Here is a 19,094-nt window from a genome sequence, read left to right on the forward strand (position 1 = left end):
AAACTTCTTATGTTTTACCTTTCCATCAAGTTGATTTAAGATTTATGCAAATTCGACAAATGGGGAAATATATTTTTGGGTTTTTTTTCATCAAATGTGCACAACATTTTTGTTCATGAAAGCTTGCATTCTGAGCATGTGATCATACATATTTGACGTCTGAAATTCAATGATAGACGAAAAACGCTATCATTCGTCACATCGAGATGTGCCAATGGCATGAAATTGTCTTTATCTTCAAAACAATTTGTTGGTGTTAGGTCATGGGCCAAGTTTTCAAATGAGAGACTTAATTATACTTGATACAAAAGTTATACTTCAGAAAACAATTAGCGCACCTGGATATTTAGGTATACGAGAACTCGTTTCCCAGATTCTAGGAAATGTGGTTCTTTTTCGACATTGGTTATGTGATTTTAGCAATTGTTGACCCTTGAACATCGTTTGTTAGCAATTAGGCTGAACAACACTTTTCATCAGTGGTGAATTTCGGGTACAAAAACAATGCTTTATATGCAATATCAAACACAACGCGGCGCGACAACCACAGATGTTTTAAGGTTTTATTTTCATCAATACTGAATTCATTCTAAAAAAGTTTTATGTACCAGTAATAGTTTATTATAAGTAGAGTAGGTTGTACCATGATAGTTGACATGGTGTAAGAAACAACAGTGTTATAGCTGAGCGAGCCTTCTCATTTCAGATTACATTACAAATGTATCCCCAAACATTGGACAGCTATGACGTCACAAATCAACGAAACATTACATACGAGTAGTTCCTACAAGTTCGGAACATTTAGAAAATGTATGGATGTTTATTTAGAACTGTTATGGATACAAAGCTTCCGCTATATACTGATAATTAGAGGAATTCGAAACTTAGATATTAAAAACTGTGCATTAAATTATTCATGTGATACTCCAATCATTGTGATGCCTACGTATGTCACGACTAACTCCTAGTATATGTAACAGAAATGGTTGGGTGTTTATCTTATGTCGAGTGCACGTATCAGCGTGAAAGTGGGTAAGCTTGCTAATGTGTGCTTTTACGAACGCAAGTCCCGTGATAATTAAATATTTAATTGAAGCAAATGGTTGAAGCGAATTCCAGTTGAACGCATGAGAGCTTGGTTCCGCCGGTTTATTTAGGATGAATAAATGATAAAACCAACAGTGTCACTATGTGTTCTGCCACTCCCACGCTCATGGAGTACCAAGCTCACTCGTATATATCAGTCGCGATGAAACCGATTATGCGTAAAATAATATAAAAAAAAAAGAACATATGATGATGTAAGCGAGATTCATACGAGATGATATTTTCAGATGATGGGAGCCTCGATGCCGAGTACAGTATGTTATAAATGTGAGTATTAAACCCAAATTAACGAGATAATTCCCTCGGCTTACGGACTTAGAAAAAATTATCGTTTAGAGGCGAATGTCATAACAATTTATTCTGTGGAAAAAAACGTATGCTATATATTGGCAATCAATACTTGTTCAATATGATTTTAATATCGGGGGATTACAATGCATTTGCGTCGTACGCAATATTATTTTGGATATCGATTAACGGAAAAAAATGTATTCTTCGGCGATCACTTGATAATGTAACATTGCACCCCTAACAGATATTTATTTCCATATACAATTATATGTATGACTCGCATTACGATCTACAGAGAACGTGATTTGGATTTATTTCATATCTCCCGAGGCTTTCAATCTGAATCTGGGTCGATGAGCTATTCGACTTATTACATAAATGTTGCATAACCTTGAAATGTCACGATTGTTAAGGGAAAACGTTCTGTATGATATCCTTGAAAGTATTTATAAATTCGACAATTCTATTTTAGTCAGTAATATAATCTTATATTATTTTAATGATGACAATGTAAAATAATCTTTCATAATTTCATGATAGTGAAATATAAGAAAAACGTTTTTCATGAATAGCGAATTAATAGACTAAATTAGGAGACTGCTTGATTTCTGAAACATTGTGGTTGTCGCATTGCGCTGTGTGCGGTATGGATTCCATGCGATGCGCGTAAAATACATACATACACGGTGATCATTGCTCTTTAACTACTAGTATTCTCGAACCTAACTACTGTAATTTTGTATAATCAAACAATATATTTTACACGCGTTGTGTACGTCGCTATGAGTCCCATATCGAACGCGACGCGGCGCGACGACCACTTCCCTTTAAAGGACTACGAGTATCTTCTGTTTGAACTTTCAGGAAATGAACACAAGGATGGTGAGATACAGACTTTATACAACAAAGTCCATCTCTCAGCTTTCAATTATGACCCCTGTAAATATTTTTTAAAGTTGACACTATATGTCGAATTATAAAGTGGAAAGAATATTTAGTTTGCTCAATAAATCCCTAAAATCAACTTTAGTCGTAGTTGCATTGCAATGATTCAAATAAGACCCATGACCAAACACATGACATTTCCAGTTTACCAGTCCCTACAGTTTATTCGAATGTATAATAAGTACATCAGAAAGGTATTTTTAAATGAAGTTGTCACGTATTTTGATAATTTGTCTTTTATTTTACTCACATTCATTAAAGAGCTGATCAGAAAATATATATCGGTTAGCGCCGCCTAGTGTTAAGAAAATCCTGGAATCCTAACGCACTGAATTATGGGACTAGTTTACAGGTCAAAATGGCGGCCCATTCTGTTTCCCAAAAACTAGAGCAAAGAATAAAAATACTGGAGAATCGTATATGTGGTCATGAGCAACGCGGATTTAAAACTAAAGACAATAAGAAGGTAAGAAGGGCACTACATTACGCTCATTGTCGAGTGTACAGTGCGTTTATTATTTTAATATACGTCCTTATTTTCAGGGCGGGGGGGGGGGGTGTTCATTGGTACAGCCATGGAGGTAAAAAGAGATTTAAATCTGTTTACCTCCATGGTACAGCTATGAACTACTAGTATCAGGTAGATTGGATGGGCAGATTATTTGAACCCTGGACACAGTACGTCCATTCCCTCCGCCCCTAATGCTATATTTCACTACTAGTTCCATGTGTATTTAACTGCTGTAATTTTGTATCAGCCCAGTCCCTCTAAAGATTAAAATGGAATATCTCATTGTAAGAATCGCAATAAATACTTCCTACCCTCCGGGCCTAGCTGTGGATCCGTAGCTGTATCTTGCGACTGACAACTGTTTTACTTTTTTTCTTTATTACTTTTAATTTTCAATAAATCAAACAGACGTTTGAATAATGATACATTTTTTCTTGGAGGTATCGAACTTGATACAGTTAAATCTTATAACTATCTGGGACTAGTCATTAGTGCCAATGGTAAATTTAAGGATGGCCTAAAAAACCTTAAACGTAAGGCTCAAAAAGCTCTGTTTTCAATGAAAGCAAAGCTTGGCTCAATACAAAACATAAGTATAAAAGTTTCAATTTCCCTTTTTGACAAACTCATCAGACCTATCCTCATTTATGGTTGTGATGTTTGGGGTGATGAGTTCTCCACTAAATCACCTATTGAAGACGTTCAATTAAGTTATTGTCGGTATCTACTGGGGGTGTCACAACACACACCAATTATGGCCATGTATAGCGAGTTAGGCAGATACCCCCTAGACGTATTTATAAAAAAACAAATAATTAAATATTACAGTCGGGCCATGAATTCTAATAATGCGTTACTCAAGGAAGCTTTTGTGGTTAACCAAAGCATTAAAAGTAAATGGTATCTAGAAGTGACATCATTATTAAACAATATCCAACTATATCATTCAGTTAACAACGGTGATAAACTAACCTCGGCACAAATGAAACAAATTGATTTAGGCATCAAGGATTTATTTCTAACAAGATGGAAAGGTGAGGTCTATAATGATAACCGCACCAAAGCAAATGAGAAAAACAAACTAAGAACATATCGGCTAATCAAATCAGATTTAAAACTTGAGCCATATTTAGTCAAGCTAAAAAACTTTGAACTGCGTAGTGTGCTTACCAAATTCCGTCTTAGTGACCATAGTCTCAAAATTGAAATGGGTCGTCATAAAAAAATCCCACTAAACAACAGGGTTTGTGACATGTGTAACAAAGGTCTAATTGAGGATGAAATGCATTTTCTGCTGGAATGCAACAAATATAATGAGTTGCGTGCCAAACTGTTCAATAAAGCTAAGGATATGATCCCAGCATTTGAAAATAAACCTGCAGAGAAAAAATTCATGGAATTGTTACAGAATGAAAACATTATTATACCAGTAGCACAGTTCATAAGTAAAAGCTTTAAAGTCAGGAAGCAGGGTCTTACTTGACATCTTAATGCCTGCTGTCAATTTTGTAATTTTATATTAGATTGTATTTTAGAGATTTTGTTTTATTTAGTAATTTAGTGATTGTATTTGTTATTTGTTTTTTAGTATATTGTGTTTTTGTTTTGTTTTTTATATATATATATTTCTCCTTGTACTTTGTGACCATTTTCTTTCCCTCCGGGGATTGTGTAAGAGTCAATAAGTAAATAAATAAATAAACTTGGACGTATTCTTTTCAAATCGACCCTCAGGGGGCTATGATTCCATAGCTACCTCCGGGCCATGATAATTACAGTTCGTACATGTATCAAACTATGGCTAGATTGGGCTGGGTGAAAAAAAAAAAAACATTTGAAAACAACATAAGGTTTATAATGACAGTCATCAAACCAACAACTGATGCTGGACTATATAACAGGGGTCGTGTTAACGCAAAGCACCAGAATTATTGGGATAATGGAAAAAATATGTATTTGCTTCTTAAATATTGATTGGTAGTTTGTTGATATTTGATGTTGTTATTGAGCTTATATTAGTAACAGTAGCATTGTGAGTGTCACGTTCTCAATTTCCTGTATAATGAGATGTCCCATCGCCAGTTTAACAGTCAATCATTTCCTAGAATCTTTTAGTTCAAATGTCCTTTATATCTTGTGTCTTGCAGTGATATTCTGAATGCATGATAACATGCAGCGAATTTGAACATTTTATCAGAACGTAACAAGGCTAGCTAGCCAACCAGTGTGAATGTTGCACAAACCCTTTAACCATTCTAGCCCAACTTCCTTCGAGATTGCTCACATCCCAAGAAGAGGCAAATAGTCTTCATCTGAGTGTCCTGGTCTGCACTCTTTGGCATACATAGCAATAATTGTAAAGAATTAGTCAATGATGAGTTCAAAATCAAAAACTGTATTCAAAACTAATTTTTTTTTTTGTTAAACGTTAAAAATAGAGTTAATTTATTAAATTAACAAATATACATGTATGTATGCATTAACTAGTAAAGTGTCAGATATCAATGAATAAAACCTTATTTGATAAATGTTTGACTAAACGCTGCGAGTTAAGAGTTGAAGTCATCTGAAACACGGTTCATTGTTTTGATTGACTGTCACATAGTTGGGTATGTAACCTTATTGCATCAACAGTGGTCACTAGGAACTGGGGATTTTGAAATAGCCTACCAGATGCGGTTATATGTTAGTTATATGTAAAGAATTTTTCACTTGCTGTAATACAGTTCTAGGTTTAGGATCAAAGGTTAACTTAACAAGAGGCACTATGGCAAGAAACGTTATGTATTTCAAAGCATAGTATTTCATTAATTGTCAAAAAGACCTCCTTATGGTAAATAATAATCCATTAATTTTTTGTTTATGTTTACATCTGGGAAATGTGGAGATAAAACCTATGCTGTGCTCTGCATAATTCTGTACACTGACTAGCACTGGCACTGAGTAGATACAATATAAGCTGTTCCATAACAATAGCCATTGCTAGACCAGTGATAGACGAGAGGTACTGGTGGTATAGATAAAATTACACACTATGAAAATTCTGTGTATATTCTTATTCCTTCTTTATTTTTTCTTATACCTAGTGTATTGATGCTCTATCATCGTTTTTGCAGTCCATGAACACTGCCACTGCTGGACGTGACAACATTAATTCTGCATGGAAGAGGTGTAAGTGTATGTCTTAATCAGTGTCATTATTTGTTGAAATGAAAATTTTTGATATGTGCTTCTCTGAAACTTGTGTCTTAATATTGATATACTGTTTAAATTTGTATTCACTGGAAGTTATTATTGCTCTTTTTTTCTTGACCTGATAAAAAAAAATGTTTAAATGATTAATCAGTGAAAAAAAATTGCTGGTATTGTCCAAATTTGTGGTTTTCATCAAAAGTTTAATTGCATCTAAAATATAAAGTAATTCACAGTAGATGTACTTATAGAGCGTTAGAAAAATACAGTGAAAGTAAGAAAGTGCTCACCTGCGCATGTGGAAGACGGCCATAGCGTGTTGTTGTTTACAAATAAGCATCTATGCATGTGCTTTTGTGTTTTTAGTATACTTTATCTTCACTTAGGACTCAATTCCCTCATGTGCACAGGTGACGATCCTCTTGGCTTTAAAGCGATACAAAAGCATCTTCATGCAGCACATGCTCAAATTTCATGTATACAAACAATGTATTTTTCATGCATTGTTACAGTAATGTTATACAAGACTTTTGCCAAACATCGCCTATTTATCACATTTTAGTTGCACATTTTTCATGCAACGTGAGCACCATAAATACACAACTAATCACCTTGTTGTGAATGCTATAAATATTCTAAATGCAATAAATGCATTGTTCCCTGCAGGGGAAAATGCAGGTAATGCAAGCTGAACTGTACAGTATTATAGAGTTGCATGTAGTTTTATTTATTTTATTTTCAAACAAGCATTTTTAGCATGTACCGTATAATTGCTAGCAATTATAGGTAAAAAATGGTAGATTGGCACAGTCTGGGCAGTGTATTTCGTTTTAAAGTTTAAATTAAACAAAAATATCGCGAAATGGAGTTGTTAATGCTAAATCTCTTGTAATCATAATCCCCAAATTTTGCAAACCTATTTTCTTTCAAGTTTTCTATTATAATTTAACTGAAAAAAATTCATCCTAGCCGGGCTAGTCTATGAAAATTGTAATAAAAGATTTATATTACTGCCCTTCTAAGAATTATGCAGACAGTGAGTCCCGTATGTGTAGTGGTATATTCTCAACACAGTCACATCCCCCATAAATGTAGTGGAATATTCTAAATAACTGTCAATTAACATAATGTTTGTAAATACGTTATTTGTTACAGTGCAAGAAATTGACCAATACTTGGACCCAGCTTTATCAGATACCATTACTATGGATGATGATTTGAAAACAGAAATTATCCTTGCAGGTAATTATTATTTGTTTTTCTTGATAACAAACATTCTTATGTACTTCAATACAACATACATTATAACTTTTCAGCACAAACATCTCACTTGTTCATACGTGTTCAGGAGATGGGGTAAATTACTGGGTGAGGAAATGAGAGCTTGGTTACTCACAGATCTGAACTAGTCTACAATGAGTCATCATAATAGACCATTTTCCGTTCACTGCAAGAATCGCGCGTTGTGCGTGAAATCGAATGTAAAAACAGGAGGTCATAGCGTCGTAGTGGCGTCAAACATCGCATGAGATTCGACAAACGCGAAAGTATTTTGGGGATATTTCCATGCTTAATAATGTGCTGTACACATTTGATGATAAGTAATTTCGATTAAGTGAGGGTATTTGAAAGCAATATTCCTTTGTCGAAAATCGGCCGGTCGATGTGAGCTACGATATAAAGAAATTTGAGTTCAAATCAAATCGTTCAATTTTTGCGGCAGACGTTCGACGCGTGTCTTTCATGCATCTCGCGAGATCTCGCAGTTGAACGGAAAATCACCTATTGGCATTTAGTGCTGAGCTAGATGAACCAGGAACTTTTGTGCTGAAAGTAAATGGTTGGACTACTCACCAACTTCTGAAATGTTCATTTAATAATACTTCACTTCATTGTAGTACTTTAGGTTTTCCTAGTTTTCTATGTGGATTCACTTGGTCTATATACTGCCAGACCATGACTCTATTTGTGATTTTGGCTCTGATATCAAATTATTTAAATTTGTTGGAAGTATTTAACCTACTTAACAGTCTGATTACAAAGATACAGTAATACATTTAAAATTAGTTCAAATTGTTCAACAAAATAAATAACATTTATAATATATCATCAGCTTATAAGGTATTGCAGTATTTATGCAAATTTGGTAAGCTCTTAATTGGTAATGCACAGCCCCATCTAACTTTCCATGGCAAAAACAAATTAAATAATTGACAATATGGGCAACTACTGTAATTTCATGAAAGACAAATGTTCACACATCAGGCGAAATCCTGCCAGTGAAATTTTGTGTAACTGAAAATTTCTCAACGCAAATTGTCAATAGCAAAAATTCCTGGTAACAAAAATTAAGCAATTTGCAGTATATTTTTCTATTCAATTTGTATAATCTAAAAAATAAAATGAGAAATGTTCATATAACTGTCTAAAAAAAGTTGCTGTGCTTCCCCAGTCATAAGCCCAGGGACATGAACATGTAAAATCAGCGAAAGTAAGGGGGGCGGGGGCTTATCCTCCAGGACCACCTCAGAAAAATGGAAGAATTTTTTGTTTAACTGTAACCATGTCACTAACTTCATTTCTTAGTTTTCAACCACAAGAAGATAAGATAAAACAGACTTGCGACGAAACAATCTCCAGGAGACAATGACATTGACACAAGTGAAAAACAAACATGGCGCCTAGCTGGGCATTCATTTCTATTATTGTTACTGTTAAAACCTTCAAAGTTCAAATCAGCATCACAGTTTTCTCCCTCAGAGACAGAATCCCCATAACGACTGACCCAGTTAAGAACATCTTGTCGTAAACAACTGTTTTAGATCATCTTTTGTAGTACGCCTGTCTTTCTGCACGTACGCGATCCATTCTCTGTGCAGGTGGTCTTTGAACAGTTTGTTTGCACTCACGTCCATCAACTGAACAATGGAAATATAACCAGCTGGGATAAAAACCATAATAGCTGGGCTATCATGTGTTGTCGTGCCCCGCCCAATGCCAACATGCGCTGTACATCATAGTGGTTTGAATAACAGTACCGATTATACCAAATCACCATTTTTTCAGTCATCCATCCATTTGGTGTCACCACTAATAAGATATTGCCTGGTACAGTCAGGTTTGCTATAACTTTTTTCTCTAAAAGTAAACAAAGAAATAAATTAATAAAAATATAAATCATATGGGTAATTTTATATAGCAATAATGGTTACACATGTATTTGATTTCTGTCTTATATTAAAATTAAATAAAAACATTCTGCTTATGAATTGATCAAAATAAATTACCTGAAAATGACAAATGCAGGGTCTTTGTGACTATTGGCACATGCTAAGAGACACACTGTAAAGCCTTGTTCTTTGTTCCTGTTGATGCGATTCGTACACTTTCCTCACTTGTAAGTGCCTGGATGTGCTCTTTGTAATTTAATTCATTTGTTTACATGTCTTCGTAGTATTGAACTTTTGATTTTTTTAAAAGTGTATATGAACACATTGTAAATGAACACGATAGTGAGCTCCACTGGAAACAAAACTGTTTTTGGCACCCTCTTAATTATGATTACAGTATATTAGGGAAGATTTTATGTTTGTTTGGCCAACCCAGCAGTTAAATAAATGACAATAAAAACTACCGCTAAACCCATTGACATTTTGATCAGTAAAATGCTGACACGTGTGGCAGCGTGACTTAATGTACTGCCAGCCATGTCAGTCGTTCTTTAACTATGTTTCGATTAGCTGAATATTAATGTAAAACTTAGTTTTTCAAGGAAGATATGTCACACTTACCAGCAAGTTCTCATAGTTGGCATGCCTTACTATGAACATTGTAATTGACTAGAGGTCATCAAGAAGGCAGAGGAATAGTCAACATGATAGAAATGCCATAGACATGACACACAATTGAAAGAAAGTGGCAAGTTTATGGTGTGACATCGCCAGATTACTGGCCCCATGGATTCACAGTCCATGAATTGATTGCTTTCAAATATATATGAGTTTTTCTCATAAAAACACAAACCAAACAGCCATGGAGGGGCTTATGCCTGGGGAAGTATGGTAAATGACATTGTTACAACTTTCTATGTTTCTAGGTCTACTCGCCACAATAGTTTTATTGGTGTAAATTATTTTGTGCACTTTGGTGAATTCAACAAGTTTCTTGATTGTCCACACACCACAAGGGTATTATTGGTCTATTTTGTACATTTTTTTAACTAGTTTGTGTATTCTTGTTTTATCTAACAGTCTTTCATAAATAACCACAAATATGGAAAATCATTTGAAATAGGTAAATAAAATGAGTGAATAGACCCCCCTCCCAAATTCTTATCTAATAAATTCAATTCAAATTGAAAATTATATCTTTTCAACTGATCTATTAGCAGGTCCAAGGTATGTGATCAATTAAACAAACATTATAAAATACAGTGATATTCACTAATGTTAACACAACCTTATTTAACTGCAGATGAACGAATAGTAGTACCCACTGGTGACGTTGTGCAATAATCATTCACTACATCCTAGCTCGTCTTCTTTGAGCATACGTGTTTCTCAAGGAGAGTATATTCTGCATTATAGTGCCATGCATTAGCTTGTTGACATCAAGCAACAATGGAATGAGTGGGCAACGGTAAAACAGACGCGACCACGCCTCACCCTTTATTCCCTAATTGACCTCTTGTATTGCTTTGACATGCATTTTGCCATGTAAAGAAACAACAACACAAGCACAACGCCAAAATCGTTTTTAGCCATGTTGTTTTCATACATGTACTAAGTAAATGAAGGCGCTGTTCCATTCGGCTCTGAACGAACTGGATCGAACTCGGGCGGATCAAACTCAGGCGGATCTCGGCTTTTGTTCGGCCAGACCGTGTAAACGCATTGGAAATAATCTCCTGTTAAGCAGTAGTTTGGCTCCGATAGAAAGCTGTCGTTTAATCGTAGCAATTATAAATAAAGTGCTACAATTGTTTTGATCTAAGTAAATACATGTAGTTATTTGTTGACAAACGTTCAGTATATATCCAGATACTTCATGCAGTGAGCTTCCAAGGGACTATTAAAAATGCAGAAAACCTCTCACTGACCCCTGTAAGCATAATATAAGTGCTTTGTTTTGTGTACGGTTTATGAGAAATCTTAACTAATAGAATTCTATGTTTAGAAGTACCACCTAAAATTAAAACAAAGCCATGCAAACGTCAAAATGCACAAATGGTCTTGAGTGATGAAATGAAAATTATGTTTAATTTAGAGATTAAATTCCAACATTTCAGGATTTGTTGCCAAAGCAACTATTTTTATTATCTCATTGTACATGTATTCATAATAATCAGTGGGAGATGTTCTGCATATACCTAGGGTTTTTTCTAAACCAGGGAACAAGGGCGCAGCGCCCTGATACTTTTGGCTGGAACTCTTACTGAATTGCAGATTGAATTTTCATGTCATGAATATATTTCTTGAGCCGCGCACTTCCATGCTGTCCTACAACATGAAATCTTTCTCAAATATATTTTTCTCCGTGAAAACTTCTCACAACACCAGCTGACAATGTGTCTGAATACCAAATACACTAAAATTACGCCAAAAATATTTCAACAGCAACAGATACATCGTTAAATGACGCAGAAACCTTTCGATATACCCTCCCACTTGGTCGCTCTGCTCCCTCTTATTATTTTTTTCTAGAAAAACAATTGTATACCAATAATACAACTTTAAATACCAATATTAAAGTAAACAATATATGTTACTATTCTATTTAGAATAGTAACAACTGGCTAAATTAGCCATCACCCACATTTTGGCATATGCTAAGTAGTCACTATTAATAGGCATATTTACTGTCTTGCTTTGTTTATAAAGCCAGGGGAAGGGAACATTTTATGGATGGAAAGTCATTCATTGTAGTTATTACATGCTTTAAATGGACAGGTTTTTTTTACATTGTTAGTTACATTGTTTTTTACAATATAACTTGTTTATTATTCAGGAATTTGAGTTTTTGACAAACTTACATGTAGAATTGTTATTGCTTATATTTTTCATCAGAATTTCTTACATTTTGGTTTATAGTAGATAATATTTGATAATCAATATTCTAAGTAACTATTAAAAATAGCTAGACGTTTCGAGCAATGGCTCTCTATTGATAGCATAGAAGTAAAGAGCCATTGCCATAGTTCGAAACGTCTAGCTGTTTTTAATAGTTACCTTGGACAACAATTACCAAATATTATCTACTATATATCATAGTTATTGGTCCAAGCAGTGTTTATATTAACTTATTATTATTTACTTTTACATTTTGGTTGTTTTTTCAGAGGAAGAGCATCTCAAGAAACAGGGAGAGCTTCTCGAGCAAGTTACGAAAATGAAAGATATACTAGATAGTGAACATTTGAAAGGTAAAATTGCACTGCACTTTACCCATACTTACATACCTCAGTTTCATAGACAACTTACAAAATGTTTTTAGGTTAATACCAATTATTATGAAAATGAAATAATTCTATGCAGTGTCGTGCCCACTTTATACGTGAATTGTACATGTTCCTATCAAGGTCTGGTAAGATGTACACTAGTTGACTCCCATGTGCGAAGCACATAATGGGAGTCTTTGCAGTTAGTGTGTGTGTGTGTATGTGTGTATCATGTTTTTCATTTGTGTTGAGTTTTGTTCCTTTACTTTGGAACACTATGTTTTTCATTTGTGTTGAGTTTTGTTCCTTTACTTTGGAACCATATTTAATTGCAGACTAGCTTCTGAGTTTGCCACTGGTGTTGTTATCTAGCACGACTGACGCCGATATATAGAGTATTTTTGGTAACCCCCTCATTGAGGCTCAAAGTTTTAAAGATTAGCATCTAGTGAAGTTTGCATATCATCAACTGTGCTTTCCCTAATTCTTGTTATTTCTCAGAAGGTGAACAAACAGACAACGTAAATTTGTTGTAATTGTCATGTGAAACGTAATCTCTTAGGAGAAAACAAAAAGAATATATTGCAATAATGAATAATGAACATTTCTACTAAAGGTCAACTCAGTTGTCATTCTGTATCATTTAAATTCCAGAAATTCATCGAATCTTGATTACCCTATGCAATTACATTATTACCTCATTGTTAGTAATCCCCCAAATATTTGATGGTCACCGATGGAATTGTTTGTTGGTTTTAGACATATAGAAGCCCCTTTTTACTCCACAATGCTAAACAATAATTACACACAGCACCAATTTGGTGACTTTGCGGTATAAAAATGTACTAGACTAATACTACATGTGAAAACATAATCTATTTTATTACATTCTGTGTGCATCTATCATTCATTGTACATAGGTTTTTTTTCGCCAGTAGGCTTTTTTGCGCCAGTTTCTATTCATTCCTCAGAATAAAAAAAAAAAAAAGTGAAAATTGTATTCCATTCAGTTTTGTTTAATGGTAAATTCCAACATAGCAACATGTATTAGTATTGTCCATGGAAATCAATACCGCAGGCCTTCATTAGGTAAAAAGACATAGACTGAATGCGACACCTGATCCATACTACTGATACTTGTCGTTGAGGGCAGTATAGACAAGTTTGTGGACAAGAAACTATGAATATATAATAACACTAGATGGAACATACCATATGTATGCCACTCTACTAATGCCTAGGTACAATTCTAGTATTGTCTAATTACCCATTCAGATTTATGCAAACATAACCTTCAATTCACCAATGACCGAATTGCTATTATATTCTTTCCTGCCAAAATGTTTAGTTAATTTTGGACCAAATGGACATTATTTTTCATTGCCTACAGATGTTGATCAAAAGGTGTTTTGAAAAAAAAAATTATATGCAGCTTTGATTTGTAAAAAGTGATGAAAGTTAACTTTTTCATTCAAAGAGTAAAATTTTGCAGTCATTTGAAGACTGAGTTTGGTTGATAGTCTTGTCTTAGACATGTACGGGCAGATAAGGCTAACATTGACAGTGTATCACTCTTGGGGAAATGGCAAAGTAAATGACTTTTGTTTGTTATTTAAAATTTCTCAATCATATAAAGCCAGACCATATTTGTATTATTTCGGGTCTAATTTTTCAAAAAATTAAATTGCCAAATTAGATGTGTCGTTGATTACCACTATTACAATGAAATAACAGAAATAGTCACGAAAAATATTCATTTTATTACAATATTATTGTATTTATATTTACCATCGGAATTGATGATGTAAATGTTATTAGGGTCTGTGGGAAAACAATCAAGTCCAGTTCTTTATCATTATTATTGATGTAAAGAAATCACAAAATCAAAGTAAAATAATAAAATAAAAAGTCATTAATAACAAAAGTAATAAAATTAAAATAAGTTTATAGCCAAAATAATTATAGCCCGTACACTACGTCAGATTTTAATCAGATTGGCACTATATTTAAATTTTTACAAAAAGATAATAGGTTTCAATTTGGAACTGTTACAGCCATTTTAATTATAAGCATTACAAAACTTCTTACTGAGTGAATGGTTATGCAAATTAGCCATTATCTCCACTTATGTTTTTCAGTTTAGCATTTAAGTTCAAATCTAAATAGCTCGCACAATTTTTGTTTATTTTGAGTGAAACTATCACACAATGTTTATCAGTTGTTTATTAACAAAAGGACGTCCAGGCGTATATGTAATATGTTTTGTTTTCATATTACAAAGTTGTCAAGCTGGATGCGTGCCGTATATTCAATCCCGGTCAGTAATTCACACATAGAATGTCATTTTCCGAGAATGCAAAGCTTTAAAAATAAGCCCAGACGTCCTTTTATTCGTAGACGTTGTCAAAATAGTCTGAAAATCTCAAGACAAACTGACAAAAACTGTGGGAGCTACTGTAAAGGGGGTAATTATTCACTGTGTTTTAATTTAGCTTATTTCGCTGACTGGAAAAATGCGCTAAATTAAAACACAGTGAATATGTAAAATTTAGCATAGAACACATTATCTAAATGACGAAACCGTGTATTTAAAACTCACTGAATATGCCTGAAATGGTAAATCAGTGAAATTTAAACCCAGTGAAAATTAGTCATTTTACAGTAATTAATTTTCAATCTCTCTAACCAACCACAAAACACGAACGGAGATAATGCCTGTTTTATGAAAGTGAGGTTAATCGTCCACAAAAATGGCTATTGCATCACGACGACATGCCAAAATCCATTATACACTGATGCTTGCTGATGTTCAATCGTCAGATGAAAAAATAAAATAAAAATATTTACAATACCAGGGAAACGAACGTAAAATCGTTCGTGGTGTCAAAACCTTGCGTGAAAACTGTCATGGCGTTGTGTTATCATTTCCACTTAGGGAAGGGCACAATGGATTACGTAAAGCTGATAAGATATTCATACAGTTATATAAACATAGCGATCGCCATTGGGTGGGTTGAGTCTAAATTTACCTTTCCTCAAACCTTTAAAAATATACTCTGTATGACGCAGTTTTTCACGAATCAGAATGCAGTGTTGTACCGACACAGTTCTCCAGGAATTCGCTGGGCTTCCTGGTAACGAAATACGGATTAAAGTGAATTATGTCTAAGTACAATCTGTTAGAATTGTTTTCGAAAAAAAAGCAGCATGATTTTTTAAAAAGAAAAACTAGTAGCTAGCAATGAATATGGAATACTAGTATGATATTTACTGCCATTCAGGGTTTGACAGGTTATTGTTGAAGCGTAGTTTACGCACAGTTACCATGATTTACCCATTTGCTTGATATTCACTACGGTTGATATTTACATTGTATTATATTTGTTGAAGACCAGTAGGAAATATTGAAATATAATTTATGTCTCTTTCAATTCAAGAAATGTATCTAAGAATGTAAAATTTTTGGCAGGATGGAATTCAAAGGTTTAAACATGACTATTAACAAAAGGTCCATTCCTTGTTATTAACATTTATGCTCCATTGTACGTTGTTTTTCAGTTACACCAAATATGTCAGAAAAAATGCAGTCATTATCACATATAAACATGGATCAAAAGGTAAGTAGTAATTTGATATCGTGCATGCAGTTTCCATGACAACTATGTCCAAGAGATGTGCTATACAATCAAGGTACTATTCACCAAAATAATTGTATGCCATTAAGAACCATCATTACTTTACATTATTCATTTTGCTTTGATTACTTGTTCCCAAAAATATTTTGTATAAATAGAATACAGTAGAGTTTCCCGGAAGTAAACTAGCTTATGTTTAAGTTGAGTCAATCATTTGAATATTTTATTTTATAAGCACTGCTTTTATATTCATGTAGCAAAATCTTTATGAAAAAAAACAAACCTAGTGATAAACCTAGGCTCATTTTACAAGGGTCTGTGTTGTGAATTGAATAATTAAGATAGCGAGACTATTATTTGTGTTGAAAATTACGATTTTCACATTTATTTATTAATTGATGAAATGCACTATAAACTTTCATCTGATAAAGTCAACTTAAACTAGAATGTCATGTAAGTTGGTTAAAATGTAGATTTTCTGAAGGGAAGCAATACAGCTTCAGTAATGTTTTCCAAAATCAACAACACAGGTTTAATCTGTGTGCCTATAAAGATTAACTCAAGACAAAGCAATGTTAGGATGTGTTATCAGTAGCTATCTGACACACAATTAGTGTTTCCAAACATTTGAGTGGTTTGTCTCCGCCCCTGTTTATTTCACAGATTACTCATTTGCATATGAATGTGTCGGACACAAGGTCACACAGCCACTGAAAAAAATCATTGATTTTGGTGTTTTCATCTGCCGATTTTATTGAACTATAGCTATCCCATTCTTTTATTTTGTTGGTTTCCAATAGCCTTACACATTTGGATGCTCCTACACATGTTAAAACAGACCTTGATGGGAAAACAAATCGCTTGTGCAGATAAACAAGGTTGAAAATCTTTGCTGTGACTTCATCAACGTTTTCTAGGAGTTTATGTTTTTCAAAATACATGGTCTTTAACAAAAAATAACGTATACTTATAGTCGTCGAATTAACACCAAATTTTCACGCCTTTAAGGTGACAATGAGAGGAACTTGAATGTGTCCAGACAAACTATTTCATGGATTATTTACCAATGTGTTGTGGTTTGAGTTAGGGGCAATGCGACTAAAACAGAAATTAAAATTCAGGACACTACTTTTTAAAACGCGTTGCTTGAATAAAACTGACCAGACACATTCAATTTACCAGACTATTGAACAACTAGGAAAAGTGAAAAAAAAAATTCTTATCACCAGCATAAATGCGTAATTATTTTTTTTACAAAAAAAGTAATTTTTCACTTTTGATTAAGTAACGCACCGTAGAATGCAGATACGGGCATGGCAAACACACTTGAAGTCTGGCGATTCTAAAAATATATACTTTCCTGGGTCTATTTGTAGTCATTTGGTCACAATTAGAAGATGAAAACAAGTATGCAAATAATAGTCCCGCTACCTTAAATGGCATCTGTTCATGTTGTCATGTTTGAGGTAAATCACTATTTAATTATATAATACCTTGTGAAATGATGGAATGTGTAAATTCACAAAATGTTTAACTAAAATTCATATCAAACCATTTTAATTTCATGGATTTTGTGAGTCTCTGAAAATCAGGGCAGGTATTTCATTTTTCCGGGATCCTACCAAATCAAGTGTCATTGGCTTTCACGTAAATGTCAAAAAATGATGAAAGCACATTAAATTTCTAGCAGTGAAAATTTAACAGTGTACCTATGTAATAAACTTTTGATTGAATATAATGGCTGACTGACATAACAATTGTTGTTTACATCTAGGAGGAACTTGAAAGCCTGAATGGAGATGCAAAGCAATTACTTGAGGCTTACAATCACATTGTATCCTTTGTAATTACCCACAATGCAGCATATTGGTGGGTTTTCCAGTAAAAAACCCTGTTATGGTAGGTACATGGTAAATAACCCACAATGCCATGCTAGGTACATTTTCTAAAAGTAGATTCTTTGCATACATGTATCAACACATCACATGTTTACCATATGCAGTCCTACCATAAACCACATATTACCCATACATCCATGTTTTGAGTCTAGGGTAAAGTAATCAGTCCTATTGTAGAAGGTACATGGTAAAGTACCCTCACTGACCTTTAATATTGATTCATCATAGGCCACATGCAGTGATTATTTCCTTTGTGTAGGAAATCCAACAATGCTTTTGAAAATAAATCTTTTATTCCATGCATCAACAATGATCCTTTTTCCTATTTACCGGTTACAAGTATTATAATTTCTAATGCCATTGAAATTCAGTGTAATGTAGTGTATTACTGTAGAATACTTTATTTTCGCTTGGAATTTATTTTCGCTATTTTCGCTGGAGGGATGATTCCGTGAAAATAAAATCTAGCGAATATACTTTTTTTCCTATATTTCACATTAAACTCATCAAAAATCAGTGAAAATAAATTCCATACAAAACGCCCAAAAAGCCTTTTCAGCGAAAATTAATTCCAGCGAAAATAAAGTATTCCACAGTATTAGAATTTTTCTAACTCACTCTTCTCATACTTGGTATGATGTAAGTAAATTATTATTAATTAAAAATGGCATCAACTTAAGCATTTTAAGTCACTTTAAGATCCACTCGATTATGGGGAATTCCTTACTCGCAGCAATTAACATTACCAGTAAACAAATATTTTTAATATCACAATATTACTAGCATTGTTTCTAGGCATAAGCAGGGTAAGGTATCGTAAGAGGATTCAAACACACAGAAAGAGGCAGGTCATATTGTTGTATACATTGTATTCCTTAATCCAGATAACTAGATTACTTTATTATCCAAACAATTTGTCCAGTGGGATGAAACCGTAACTCAGTATGAAATAGCCTCACAGAAGAAACCAGTAGATGAATAATGGAAATACGTTGACTGTACTTATTTATGCTGACCACCTTGTGTCTGCAGATTACATTTGTTTCAGCATACATGTAAATTATTTCTCACGAGATATC

At 33.8% G+C, this 19,094-nt stretch overlaps 1 protein-coding gene across 2 annotated transcripts; it reads left to right on the plus strand.

The window, feature by feature from the left end:
• Window positions 1-2,663: 2,663 nt before the first annotated feature.
• On the plus strand, window positions 2,664-19,067 carry LOC100366786 (dynactin subunit 3-like). Of its 2 annotated transcripts, none has more exons than XM_085507153.1 (7): window positions 2,664-2,809; window positions 5,941-6,031; window positions 7,202-7,288; window positions 12,384-12,467; window positions 16,041-16,099; window positions 17,892-17,951; window positions 18,908-19,067. In XM_085507153.1, exons 1-7 carry the CDS (start codon window positions 2,702-2,704, stop codon window positions 18,995-18,997), a joined length of 579 nt encoding a protein of 192 aa, XP_085363279.1. In that variant the 5' UTR covers window positions 2,664-2,701; the 3' UTR covers window positions 18,998-19,067. The 2 variants fall into 2 exon arrangements, with proteins under 2 accessions (XP_085363279.1, XP_002741729.1); XM_002741683.3 differs by having other exon boundaries at window positions 5,941-6,025.
• The last annotated feature ends 27 nt before the right edge of the window (window positions 19,068-19,094 follow it).

Source organism: Saccoglossus kowalevskii, chromosome 13, assembly GCF_978046115.1.
Source record: "Saccoglossus kowalevskii chromosome 13, keSacKowa6.1, whole genome shotgun sequence".
In the NCBI taxonomy this organism is placed as follows: Eukaryota; Metazoa; Hemichordata; class Enteropneusta; family Harrimaniidae; genus Saccoglossus; species Saccoglossus kowalevskii.

Excerpts from the sequence above, each read along its gene's own strand:
- LOC100366786 (XM_085507153.1), top strand. The coding sequence starts at position 2,702 with ATGGCGGCCCATTCTGTTTCCCAAAAACTAGAGCAAAGAATAAAAATA. Across the intron at positions 6,032-7,201 it reads TGCATGGAAGAGGTGTAAGT|TGCAAGAAATTGACCAATAC; the intron begins GTATGTCTTAAT and ends TATTTGTTACAG. Across the intron at positions 16,100-17,891 it reads ATATAAACATGGATCAAAAG|GAGGAACTTGAAAGCCTGAA; the intron begins GTAAGTAGTAAT and ends GTTTACATCTAG.